General features: G+C 45.8%; 1 protein-coding gene across 2 annotated transcripts; it reads right to left on the bottom strand.

Annotated features, from left to right (window-relative positions):
• Window positions 1–5,985: 5,985 nt before the first annotated feature.
• On the bottom strand, window positions 5,986–12,290 carry LOC125746282 (protein unc-119 homolog B-like). Of its 2 annotated transcripts, XM_049020081.1 has the most exons (6): window positions 12,211–12,290; window positions 11,622–11,669; window positions 10,236–10,349; window positions 10,011–10,131; window positions 9,497–9,669; window positions 5,986–8,216 (listed from the first exon to the last, which is right to left on the bottom strand). In XM_049020081.1, the coding sequence occupies exons 1-6, from the start codon at window positions 12,242–12,244 to the stop codon at window positions 8,104–8,106; spliced, it is 603 nt and encodes a 200-aa protein (XP_048876038.1). In that variant the 5' UTR covers window positions 12,245–12,290; the 3' UTR covers window positions 5,986–8,103. The 2 variants fall into 2 exon arrangements, with proteins under 2 accessions (XP_048876038.1, XP_048876037.1); XM_049020080.1 differs by lacking the exons at window positions 11,622–11,669; window positions 12,211–12,290 and adding an exon at window positions 11,186–11,564.
• Window positions 12,291–13,220: the final 930 nt, after the last annotated feature.

Here is a 13,220-nt window from a genome sequence, read left to right as displayed (position 1 = left end):
CCCTCTGACCCTTGACCCCGGCCCAGGTCCCATGACTGTGTACCTCTCTGTATTTATAAATGCTAAGTGAATGGTACTACCTCTGAACTAGCCAGCTACAGACATCCCCTCCCCCTCCCTCTGGGCTTGCGTTCAGGTACCATGTGATTCAGTGAGCGATAAGTGGTAGATTACCAGCTTTTCGTAAGCCCCCCTTCATGTTGCCCAGGTGGTCACCTGAGCGCTCGGTAGCCCATTTTGCAGCTTTAAGAAGTTAGGCCTCGCCTACCGTATCATTTTCAGAGGTAATTCAATAACCATAAAGGTCAGGTCTGTTGGAATAATGTTCAGCTGCACAGTAATTAAATGCACATCACTGGGAATCCAACAATGTCTGCTGTTGCTGTTTCATCTTCACACAGAATACAGGAAGACTGACAGCTTTGTAATAATTTTAATACATCCCATAATAAAAACTACATGGATATAAAAGACTGCAAAACCTTGCTTAAATATTTCATGCTGATATCTGTATTGCTGTTCATCATTGTTGTGATTAAACACATCACAAAATGAAGGTGTAGGCCTGGTATATACAAGAATTTCTGTTCCCATGTGGTGTTTACTTCACGCCAGTTCCCTTAAACCATAAGCATGTGGTGGAAATCCATTCAAACAAAAGAAAAACCTTCAAACATAACACATGCTGAGTCAGAGGAGGGAATCAAACCCACAACCTTGGAGGTATTATCACAGAGAGTTTTCCCAGCAACCCTCCCATGAAGACTCTCGGTGTTAAATTGCTTGGTGTTTCTCGGCGGGCTGACCGCGAGATAGAATGCCCTTTTTGGGGGGGAGGGGGGGGGCATCAACTCTGACTCCATACTAACGGACAAGGAATAATGGAGGAGACTAATACGGCCTCTGTGATGGTATGTGATGATGTCATGGATGGCTAATGGGGGCAGCGATCGGCCAAGCTGTGGATGCCTCTCAGGATTCTCGCCTCCTGCCCGCTGTTACTCCTCTTCCTCGCTCTCATTCTCACTGCGCACACTGTTTACCGTAAAAGTAAAAAAATATATACCTGATGCGCAAAGTCTCCTTGAAGAAATCAGGAGTCAGTAATGTCCTGAAGAGGGTTAATTCGGGAGACGGCACCGAGAGAGAGTCACAAAACGCGACATTTGGCTGAGACGAGACGTCTTTGAAAAGCGAACACAGCCAGCTCCGCAGACTTTAGCATTAAGGAGTGACTTTTTACCAGATGTGCAGTTATAAAAGTCCAAACATAGCGATGAACAATTACATTTTGGTTTTCTTTTTAAAGTAACGGATTCTCTGGAAAACCAACATCGCAGAGACAAGAAAGTACCATCTACAAGTGACAATTAGAGAGAGAATCAGCCACTTTATATTTCATCCCTTTAACTCAGGAAAGCATTAAAATATAATGAATATACAATGGGGAACGGAAGTTTATGGAGCCAAATGTTGAAATTGTTATTTTCTGTTTGTATTTTAAATTCTGGTTGTATATTTGAGTTTATACTGAGTGGGCTCAAAGTTTTAGATGTCTGGAAATGTGACTGTGTGGTAGTCATGTTGCAGACACAGTGGACCAGAGAGCTGGAGCCAGCGTGTCGGGGGGGGGGGGGGGGGGGCGCAACAGTATGTAGGGCAAGGCCCATTCTGACTGGAATTATGGGCGTGCTGAATTTCTGCATGCATGATCAATGGGGTTGAATAGAGGGAGAGAAAAGGTTTGGGGGGAGGGTAAGAAATCAGGTGGCTCGCAAAAGGGAGGGACGGGGGGGGAGTCTGGAGTGGGGACAAGGGCTAGTTATGGTGGAGAGAAATTAAGCGTAACACAGAAGGTGGAGGATGAGAAAATATCAACAAGCAGGAACTAAAGAGAAGAAAAGCAGCAGGCCGAGTCCCAGCAAGTGCAGCAAGCTTGAAAAAAAGTGAGAGAATTTATTGTACGGAGTCTTTTGCCGAACATGACTTTTGTTCTCTCGTTAGGAGCCGATTGGCAGCCGCTGCCTCGCCTTTTCCAGGTCAGCGAGGCGTGACGAAACGAGAAAGCGCGAGGAGGGAGCTTCTGTGCGGGAAAATAAAAGGGGAAGATGCCGGATTAGTGGGACCGAGGGCCAGTGCGCGTGTGTGCGAGCCTGTTTGTTTACGTGTGCCAACTCTTCGGAAAGTTACCGCAAAAAAGGCAGTTTCCGCCAAAACGTCTCAAGTAATATCATGAACATGTATTCGAAATAAACTTTTTTATTACCAAATTCAGCCGAGCCTAGGACTGGTTCACTTCCTAATTATGAATGAACATTTTGCCAGCTTTTTTTTTTCCTTTTTTGTTTGCTTTAAATGACTAAACAGCATGATCCTAAATAACTAAACACGCCCTCAGGGAGCACAGTTTGACTTTTCACTAGGGCACTTTTGCCACTTTCTCAGAGTGGGCCAGGAGAATAGCAGTTAACCGTCTCCCTTAGCTCCACCCACACATACATATCCAACCTGCTTTTAAGCCAATCAGGCTCCTCGTTCCTTGGTACCTTTGACCAAAGCCAGCCTCAGAGTCCGGAGGCTATTGTTTATTTTTTGACCTTTGACCCAATGGGTCTGACACCTGCTGGAAATCCTTGGATGGGGGGTGGTGGAGGGAGCAGGGTCATTATTGGCATCTTACTTACACAGAAGTACCCAGGCAGTTTCGGGATTAAATACATCCAATTTAAGGACAACTCCTACTAACAAACAGTCATAAACTCTATTACGTTAAAAAAATCAGCTTAAATACAACGGTTCGTAATGACAAACGCATGCAGTACTTTGTGATGCTCATGAAAACATTTTGAGACTTCAGGGAGTTTTTGCTCGAGGTGCAGTAGAGTGCTGTATGTGATTACTATCATTATTGTTACTCTATAAATATTGTGTGCCGTTATATTTTTTTCCAGAGTTACCTACAAATTTGACATAAAGACAGACTTTGGGAACGGAACTCGTAGCTTGGGGACTGACTGTAGTCTAAAAGTCCTCTGGACCAGCTGTTTGATCGTTGGTGGCGATAATAGTGATCGCAGCCTTGGGTGTGTGTGTGGTATGTAGGGCTTCGTTCCTGTAGGCCCAGTCAATGTATACTCCTCATGGAACTTCAAAAATATCTGGTCTGGGATCAGTTTGAGTTGCATCCTCCCACAAATCCAGCCATTAACGAGGGGAAAAACCACAGCTATCATGACAGACACATCAGGTAATGGATCACGCCTTAAAGCTCTGGGCCATTCTGCACTGGTGGCAGGTTTCCTCGCACAGGTACCAGCTGGAATAAAACACACCTGCGCCGTGAGGTCAGTCCTTTCAAAACTCTTCTCTCTTCCTCGGGGTAGGGTGGAATAGAGGGACGAGACAAAGGAAGAGAGAGAGAGCTGGAGAACGGACACATGTAAGAAGAATACAGAAAGAAAGAGAGAATGAAGAGGGAAACTTTGAAAGGCTCTTTATTCGGCCGTGATTGAGGAGAAGTGGAGGACATTCAAATAGGTGATTACTGGACTCCACGGCTCTGAATCTCAAGTGAAGCTATCATGTTAAACAGTCTCATTCCGGCCACCTTATCGCTGCAGCCCGGCCTGCCTGCCGGCCCGGGTTCTGCTGCTTCTGGCCCACTTTCTGCCAAAAGTGAAAAGCGACGGTCAGGTGGGGGAGCTGTCTGGATTGGGAGAGTCTACATAGGCGTCCTGTTTACTGCCCGCCACATGTATCCCAGAATGCTCTTCTCGCATTCTACTCCTGGTTTAATTTGAATTAAAGCTCATCTCATTTTCCTGTAGCGAGTACTGCAAAGCTGTAGGTGCAGTGTAAGGCCTTAGTGACCTCCAGCTGGCAGAAAAAGCTCCCCAGATTTAAGCCAGACACTCTATGGGAACGCTGGAATCGCACTCTTACAGGTTTGAGGTTTAAAAACGTTGAATTGCCTCCAATTTCATCCTCAAAGTCACTCCTTCCTTCTGTTTTCATTTAGAAAAAGGTCACAGGAGAGAGGGTGAGGAAGATTCCGATGAGGAAGATGGTCACAGCAAACCTACAAACGGGCAAAGGACCCAGACGATTTCAGTGTCACATAAACACAAACCCTACTGTCTGATGCCTGGCTCCACCCCCATCTATCTCTTCTAATCCCTCCACCATATTCCTACCCCTGCCTCCACAGGACCTATCAGCGCCATTACTCTAGCCTATAAATAGTTCTGGTCCATTCTCTTGTCATGGTCCTGGCAGTGTAGAGATGAAGGAGATGGCACAGCCCTCTTACACTAAGGAGAACTTCTGTGACTTGGACCATATAGGAGTCCCCATGAGAGAAGAAGCTGATGGAGAGAGTGAAACTAACGGAAGTAGATGCAGCTGCTTGAGGAATTAAGTGACAATTAAAAGAGTTATTTATGCACTCAACCTAACAACCTTAATTCGTCCATTCAAGGCTCCATCAAAGGCCATCATCTCAAAACGTGAATCCCTGAATTCTCCTGAGTACATGATTAAAAGGTCACTTGAAGGTTGTAGGGTTGGCATTTGATATTCACCTGCCCCAATCACGTGCCAGAACACCTGGGTAAAGAGATGATTGTTGTATCTGTCAGCCAATGAGCCGAGAGAGAAACTGGCAAGGGGGAGGGTGAATATATGATGCCCTCTGTAATGGTGACTGATGGCCAAATAATGAGAGAAAAAGGAAACTATTCAACAGACTTAAGGTATTAGCGTTGTTGCTATAGCTGCCAGAAGTGGCAGCTGGAGTGTCAAGTGACAATGTATGACTGACATGCCCTCTGCTGGATGAGACATGAACTACAAAGAGGTCAGGAGGAGCCACACCAGAAACAAGGGCACGGTAATCAGACGGAAAGGCAGACGGCTGAATTCCAGCTGGGATCAAATCAACCAACAACAGGATTTTTTTACCCAGCTTCCTAAAAGTTCAATAAAAATTTTCGTACTTGATAACATGTGGTACAGGATGCCAAGAAAAGTGACAAGACAGAACGAGAGAGAAAGAGGGACAGTGTTCGTAGAGTGAGCAGAGGGAGAATAGGTGGATGTGGGAAGGTGGAGAGGAGACGCCTTTTGTTTGGCTTTGTGAGGCTGAGACTCTCTCTCTCGCTGGGAAAGTGGAAACCCAACACCAGTCCCCCAGGCGGGAGTTTGGGAGAGACAGAGAGAACAGCAGAAAAATAAAGAAGAGGGTGAATAGGGGACAAGGAGGAACAGTGCAGAGGAAGGGAGGGAGAGCGAGAATGAATGTGGAGAACAGAATGGGAGGGAAATGGGGGGGGGGGGGGGGGAGTGGAGAAATGATGAGAGACTGGAGAAAGGGGGCTTAACCGGGAAAAAACAGAGGCCACAGAAAACAGGTGCAAATTCACCGTCACGTGCATAGAGGCTGCATATCGATTTCAAACAGGATACAATACAGGGCGTGTTGTCGGCTGGCTGTTAGCTAACGGGTTAGATTGGGCTGCTGCGCTGGTGGGGTGTGACCGTGACGTGGCCATTTTAAGCATGCTTAACCGAGAACATTAAAAAAAAAAATTATGCATATATACCAGGAAGCATAGGTTCTCTCAACATATTTTGTGTACTTCTATGCCATGAGGCAGACGATGGTTTCTTAAATTCAGACATATGTTGTATTTTTTCTTTAAAGGTTGTTCTGACATTTTTTTTTACATCTTGGCTAAAACGTCAGACCCACAGACCCACTTCATGGCAGCACGCTTTCCAAATGGACGAAATTAGTTTACATCCCGGAAAACTTGAGAAACCGCGGGGAATTTGATAGCGTATTCGGAGTGCCCTCCAGTGGCGACGCGCAGAACTTCAGGCCTTGCGGATTAAATTGCCGCCTGGAAGAGGCGAACCCGCAGCTCCAAGGGCCGAGAGTGATCGAGAGTTCCAGACAAGCATGTAGATTATGCAACACACAAGTACTGTGGGGAAAAAATAACATTTATTATTGCTGTTGGCAAAATAGATATATATATATTTTACAAACAAGGCAAATTTACACCAGACATGCTGCTACAAAACATATTTGTACTCATACAGAGTTTATATCTCAAAATGTCCTCCTCAATTGTAAAAACCTTCATTAAGCAAAACGTCCTTCTTGTTCTCAAATCCCCGGTTACCACCAACTCCCCAAAGGATATTTCAAAAATGGATTAGTACAAAATAACCTCAAAAAAAAAAAATACAATTAGCAGCTTAGAGACTTAGAGTAGTCTTGATTACTAAATTCCCTCACCAAACACGCAGAAATTTTATTGTTCCAAAGGCCTAAGCTGTTCCAACATGGACAAGATACGCAACTTTACACCTAACTGTGGCACTAAGAACTGTTATAGTTATTAATACACAGGTCAGTGCATCAGATCATGTGTATTTTGGTGCAAAAGGACGGTTAAATACTTATAACCGTAAAATCTCTGCTTATACGTAATGTGCTGACGTGTTTTTTCTCTCACTGCGCCCACTCAGACTTTTGGGGTTAGTGAGCCATGATTGGCAGACACGATCTGCCATTTCATCACTTCCTGTTTCAGCATTTCTCAACCCAGCCCTCGGCGACCCGCATGGTCCTCGCTTTTTTGCTCCATCCGACAGTCCACATTTCTGCTCCCCATGGACCGTGTAGGGGCTACACGAGGACTGGTTAGAGAAACATTGCCTTAGTGTTCATTTGGGGTTGCCCTGAAACTATAGCCCAAAAGAAGCTTTGGGGGGAGTGGAGGGTTGCTTTTTGCTGGTGTGGTGTGTGTGTGTGTGTGAGTGAATGTGTTTGACAGCATTTCTGGAGTAGGGCCAGCGACGCCGTGGCAACGGGCAGCCGGCAGAGACATGGAGGACCCTCATGGCCGACGCGGCCAAATAGACCACAGCTGTGACTGGCGGGTCGCCGTGACGAGGACAGGCAACCTAAAAGGAGGAACAACACGGCCCACGACACTGTGCTCCACCGACAACAAGGCGCCGGGGAAGTGGGGTCAAAATGCAGCAGTAAGAAAGGCTCCTCTGTGGGGCTTAATTACATATTTACATCAAAATAAACAAGGGATGAACATTAAACCAGCAACACAGGCCACAGAGGAAGGCAATTAGCTTGATTTTAAGCAGATCCGCTATGTGTCTGCACATCTCAACACGACCCAGAAAATGTTCCTATACAACAGGAGGACCTTAAGCGGTTACCTAGTACTGATTTTACTGTCAACAAAACTGTGTGCAGAGAATACGGTGTGTGTGTGTGGTGTGTGGGGGGGGGGGTTAATTCATCACCAAACTTCACCATTTAGGTTAAGGAGTGGAAAACAGATCAATCGAAGTACGATGTGGGACCCAGCCTGATTCCAGTTATTTTGCGCATCTCAGATCGCTGCTACATCACCTGACCTAGTTCAACTCGTCACGTGACCCCACAGGTTCGTTGTTTCCCCCAGTGGCAACCAAAGAGGGTTATTTTCATGGAAAAGGAGACACAAGCCAACAGATTTTGCAGTGGCCGTCCCAGATGCCCCATCACGGCTAAACACTACGGGGGGAAAACAATGATTAAATATGACCAGTGACATGTAGAGAAGAACCGGTGACGTCCAGCAAAACCAGTGAGCCGTCCGACACCTCTCACACCTCAGCCCAACGAGGGGGCTGGACTGAAATAAACTGCTGAGAGTTACAGCTCAGAAATGCCCGCAAGCAACAAGACTCCCATGATTCCATGTTGTTTCCATAGCAACTGCACACTGCTTTTTTTTTTTTTTTTTAAAAAAAACCTAATTTCTCCTGTCCTGGGGCATAGAGCAATTGACAGCTATTAAAATACAGTTTACGTTGGCATGTGTGTGTGTGAGAGTGTGTATGGGTGTGAGGGTTGGAGGGGGGCAGCTATTAAATGGTTCATTAATAATAAATTAGTCTTGGCAAATTAACAAGCAGTGTAGGCCATTCCCTGTGGATTCTGGTGGGGGGGTGGGGTGGGGTTGTAGAATATGGCTGACTTGAGGATCCACAGTGAAGAGCACCCCCCCCAACCCAGGTGTTGGGCCAGTGCTACTGACCGCCATTGTAAGCGTAGTCCGCTTTGTTGTGCATAATGAGCTTGTTGTCCACAAAGTAGAAGCTGTCAGACCTGGTCTCGTAAGGGTGCTCCACCATCTGGCAAACTGTGGAACAGCGGTGAAGAAGACAGGCCATGAGACACGGACAGAAGGTGGCAGAGCGCGCAAGAACACAGACTCGCACTGAACAGTGTCCCAGTGAGTGTTCTGCTGTAGTACACGGAAATGACATTCACTGCAAGTTCGGACTGCAACTGCAATATTAACATTATACCCACAGCCACCAGAAGCCACAAAAAGAACAATTTCAATTACTATTGAACAATGAGCATCACAAGCATCCAGACACACACATATGTAGTGTACATGATGCCCCAGATCAAAGCACTCCAACATATCAAAAAATCAACAGATCAAAGCATTCCATACATTGTAAACTAGGATTTGAAATTTAGCTGGTATAGCAACTGGTATCAAATGGACCAGTACCGACCACATATACAAAAACCCAATTAACACAGATGGAGAAAAACAGTCAGAGCCAATGTGAGTTAAGGCATTCGACCTCTAACCTTAGGAAGGAATGTTCTGGTAGGCAAAGACGGATGGAAGGGAGAGAGGACAGACAGAGACAGACAAGACCACTGTCACGGGAGGCTCGCGTGACCTGGGGAGGCACAAAACTCCAAGAAGAGATGAGAGAAAAGTGAAATGAAATCAACAATCTGACAGAGGGAGTGTAACGACACATTATGTAATAACACCGCATTGTGTAATAGCGTGACAAAAAGTAACAAACCTTGCCCTCAATTCAAGATGGAAAACCGTAAACAGGAGATGAGAGCACATGAACGCCACTACAATGTCGTATTTACCAGTGAGAAACTTTTTCCTTAAGCTCCAATTTGGGGGGCATCATTACAACAACAATCATGACTGAGGCAATGGATAGCCCCACTGTGAAAGGCAAATTATTTTTAAAGTAGTAAATTTTATGAAGTGTTTCATCGCAAAACTAGTTTTGAATATTGAGATTATTATTAAAAGGGTGTACCGTGAAAAAAAAAAGATAGCTTTTTGCTTCGGTATTTGATATGTAGCCGTTAGCTACCTGTTGTTTAAACGAGGGATTACGAAAAGTTCAGCATCATTCAATTTGTTACATTCTGTCGAGTTATTACATAATTCGGCGTTACTGCAAAATGTCTGCTTTGATGGGCACGGTGAGCTTACACAGTGTGTAACAACGCATTATATAATAACACTGCATTATGTGATGAAGTTACTACATAATGTGGCACGATTATATAATGCGTTGTTAATGGGAGGCAGGAATGGGCGTGGCCTATAAATGTCCACAGGCAGTCTGACCCAGGCTGGCTCACCCAGACTCTCAGGAAGCTGCGGGAACTCGTAGATGTGCTCGCATGTGTTGCGGCTGTTGGGAATGCAGAAGCCAAAGTCGAAGTCGAAGCTCTTGAGTAGCTGATCCTTGAAGAAATGCCTCTCGATCATGCGGAAACTAGGCACCGGACGGTCGCCCACTGTGAACTCCACCCTGGAACAGGAAGCAGAGAGGATTGAGGGAACGATGCAGCAGACAACCAGCTGACAAGCAGCTGCAAATCCACTTGCGGATCACAGCTGGGCTCTGGAGACAATACAAATACCTTGCATCAACCCGTGTTTAATCTCAGCAAGGACAATGGGATTCCAGTGGAAAGTACTACAGCTGCCTCTGTAGCTGCAAGTTCAGCATCTTGAAACATACCCCAAATATAACTGTTCTGCAGAAAACTATTGCAATGGTTAAATAATTTCACCTCCCTATACACGTGCTGGGCTGCACCCAGTCTAGTAATCATACATCTATGCTCAAAGCACAGGTCAAAGACTCACGTCGCTCCAACTGTGCGTAGCCTCAAAAAAGCCGGGGTGAACTGGTAGCGCACAAAGCGGCCTGCACTGGAATCCAGGTCCCCATTCTCTTCGTCCTCCTCCGCCTCCTCTTCCTCCAAACCTGGGAGTCCATGATAGGAGGGTCAGGGGAAGCCACACCCACAGCATAAAGCCACACCCACGGCCCAATTCCCTCCCACCCAATCGCATTAGGGGACAGGATACCCGCATTGGGGGGCTTGGCAATCTCAAACAGCACGGTTCCTGTCTCCAGGTCCCTGATCTTGAAGCGCGTGAAGTCGATATTAAAGATGTTGGCCTCTGGCTTGCACAGGTAATCTGGGGACACAGTCGGCGGCGAACACTCAGCGTTACTCTTCATACTGTTACCTGCACGGTTCTAAATACATGTCATGGCGTGAGACACCTTATCCTCCAAGCCAAAATGCATTAATATAGCAGACTTCAAGAGTACTTAAGCACCACAATCAAACTCCAGACAGACACTAGCTAAGCCATGGACAACAACATTACCTAAACAATATAGTATTACTCCAAAAAAACTAAAAGATATTCTCTGTTGAATAAATACATCGAGAGTCCGGTTACTGCCCCCTCCCCCAAAGCGTAGTCCATCTCGACGGGCAGGTTTGCAGGTTACCGTTTAACTATCCGGCGGTGCCCTTCTCCGAGGAGACGCTGATTTCCGCCCACCGTCCCGTTTCCGGGATGCCGTTTTATACACGGTTCAGTCTGAGGACCATTATCTACGGTGGCCACTGATCTACAAGTGGCGCTTGTCGCTTTATCAGTCACCTACTTTTCTATTGTGAAATTGTATGTAATCGCCTTTCGTATTTAAAATTAAATAATGATTAGAATTAAGTAGTTATAGTTTTACTTTTCGGCAAGAAGTTCAGCGTATTACGTCCGCATTAGCAACATGTCTTAAGCAGATATTTTTAATAACCAGTAATAAAACCAAACTTTGAAATGTGACGTCGTGAGAAAGTTAGTTAACCGCGACTATTATAAATGTTAAACATTTCGACCGATGTTACCGGATGCAGAAGTAAGAGAACTTTACGCCACGTCTCCGCCGATCCTGAAACTCTCCGGACTCCTGCAGACGCTCAGAGCCAAGATCCTAGCGGCGCGGCGGGCGGCTCGCCTACCGCTGGTGACGGTCCGCAGCCCCAGCGCGTCCTCCGGGGCGATGGGTCTCCCGAGCGTCCTCAGCTCATCTTCCGTCACGATTCGGCTGTCTGCCTGGATCCTCCGTGACTTCAGCCTTTTCAGTACACCGCCACCAGACTTGCGATCTCGGGTGGGCGGGGAACCCAGATCGGCGGCCTCGTCATTATTAGCGGCCGTCGGCTCCGATCGCGCTCTGGGTCCGCTCATTTTCCTCGACCCAGCGGCTGCGCAAACGCCCGAGATGCCGTTCAATTCAAGATGGCGGCCCGCGTCTCCATGGAGCGGCTACGGCGTTTCAGGAGGATAGTGACTTGCTATTGGTTGCCGAAGCTCGCCTGTTGCCATGACCACCGGACATAGCGCTAGACTAGACTAGATCTGACGAACAGCGAAAAGCCAGCTGCGTTCACTTACCTGCCGGCCAAGATCGGAACAAACAGAAATATGTTCCCGCTGGCGAGTCTGAAATTAAAACAGTCATGAGTACTGATGATTATCATATGCATTATTAAACGAATGGATAAAGATTTGCATAATTCAAAGATTTAAGCCATTATATCAATCCACCCCGTTTACTATGATTTTGTGACTTCCAGCGGCGATCCAAACTTTTGATAGCATCACTTTTAAGTTAATATCAAATCTAATAATAAGACGAATACAATTTTTTTTTGCTTTGCCCAATCTTGCTCTCCATCCAGGTTAGTGCAAACATTGAGGTCGCAGTGAAGGGGCAGCCACCTTGCGGCACCCAGAGAGCTGGGGGGTTAATGGCCGTGCTAAAGGGCCCACGTACATATGACTATTCTGCCATGGCTACGCTTCAACCGGCAACCATCCGATAACAAACACAGACGCTAGACCTGCTGAGCCAGAAACTTAAGAAATAAGAATCTTGACTGATATTATACAAATTGTATGCAAAGGGTACCAAATTGTGATCATACATACCAAATGAATCACTCAATCAATATAACTGTCATTAAATAAATGAACCACATACACTGCGAGGCATGCTGAGAAGTGTGAAGTTTCATGGAATGTAGTGATGGTGGAGGTCTTACAAATGCTGTCTTTGAATCGCAACACCTCAACAGCTGTGTAGACTTGTCACGGTCCTGCTTATTTGTACAGAGGTGTTTGGCCGTGTCCTGGTTGGGGGTTACGGTTAATCATTATTATAACAAACATTAGTGTGTCATGCCGAAGATCAACACAGGGTTCTGCTGACACGCGTACAATGAATACGCATTATCCAAAAGCACAAATGCATATTTAATATTTGATTCCCTTCCACTGAATGTTTAGTTATTTTCAACTCCTTATCGCATAGTTTGGCAAAATTACAGTCAACATTATCAAGGCCGTTAATAAATTTGGAGAATTTGCAAATCATCAATTGAAAAAAATGTTTGAATATCATTTGAAATTATGTGTTAGCGCAAAATAGTTATTCCAAGAAGATTCCGCAAGCAAAAACGCTGTTTTACTTTAAGAACAGTTTGCACGTGATAGATGGACAGTAATCACATGTTCAACAGTAACACGTAATAAAGATCTAGTTTCACAAATCATGAGACCTCCCAAAGTGATGTTAGCATTTTGCATGGTAGCATGTGGTACAAAGTGCTGGAGCATATGAAAGAGGGAGGGGCTGCATGCTTAACCCAGGATATGCAGGGAGCCCAGGATTTGCTATTTGCTCTCAGAGGCTGAGCTCCTGCTCTTACAAACATTAAGTATTGACACAGCGCCCTGCTAAGGCAAACCTCAATACAATGGTCACAATGTCCTCCTTAGGTAAATTATTCATAATGTGCTGACATCCTGTTTAGAGAGTACCCCCGCTCGCTTGCATCCTGTTCAGAGTGTACCCCATGTTCACTGACATCCCATTCAGAGTGGATCCCATGCTTGTGTCCTGTGCTGCTTCGGATTGGCTCCACACCGAGCTACGTGGTTGAATAAATGCATTTGTAAGATTCCCCATATTTGTTGTTTCTGATTGTGAGT

This window comes from Brienomyrus brachyistius, chromosome 7, assembly GCF_023856365.1.
Source record: "Brienomyrus brachyistius isolate T26 chromosome 7, BBRACH_0.4, whole genome shotgun sequence".
NCBI lineage: Eukaryota > Metazoa > Chordata > Actinopteri > Osteoglossiformes > Mormyridae > Brienomyrus > Brienomyrus brachyistius.
The sequence above is the reverse complement of the archived record's forward strand: the minus strand, read 5'-3'. Positions and strand labels throughout refer to the sequence as shown.

Bases quoted from the DNA above. Each gene is read 5' to 3' on its own strand.
- LOC125746282 (XM_049020080.1), bottom strand. From the start codon at position 11,414: ATGAGCGGACCCAGAGCGCGATCGGAGCCGACGGCCGCTAATAATGAC. The intron at 10,132-10,235 runs GTATCCTGTCCC...ATGGACTCCCAG, and splicing joins TGCCAAGCCCCCCAATGCGG to GTTTGGAGGAAGAGGAGGCG. The intron at 8,217-9,496 runs GTGAGCCAGCCT...GCTGTTCCACAG, and splicing joins GCAGCTTCCTGAGAGTCTGG to TTTGCCAGATGGTGGAGCAC.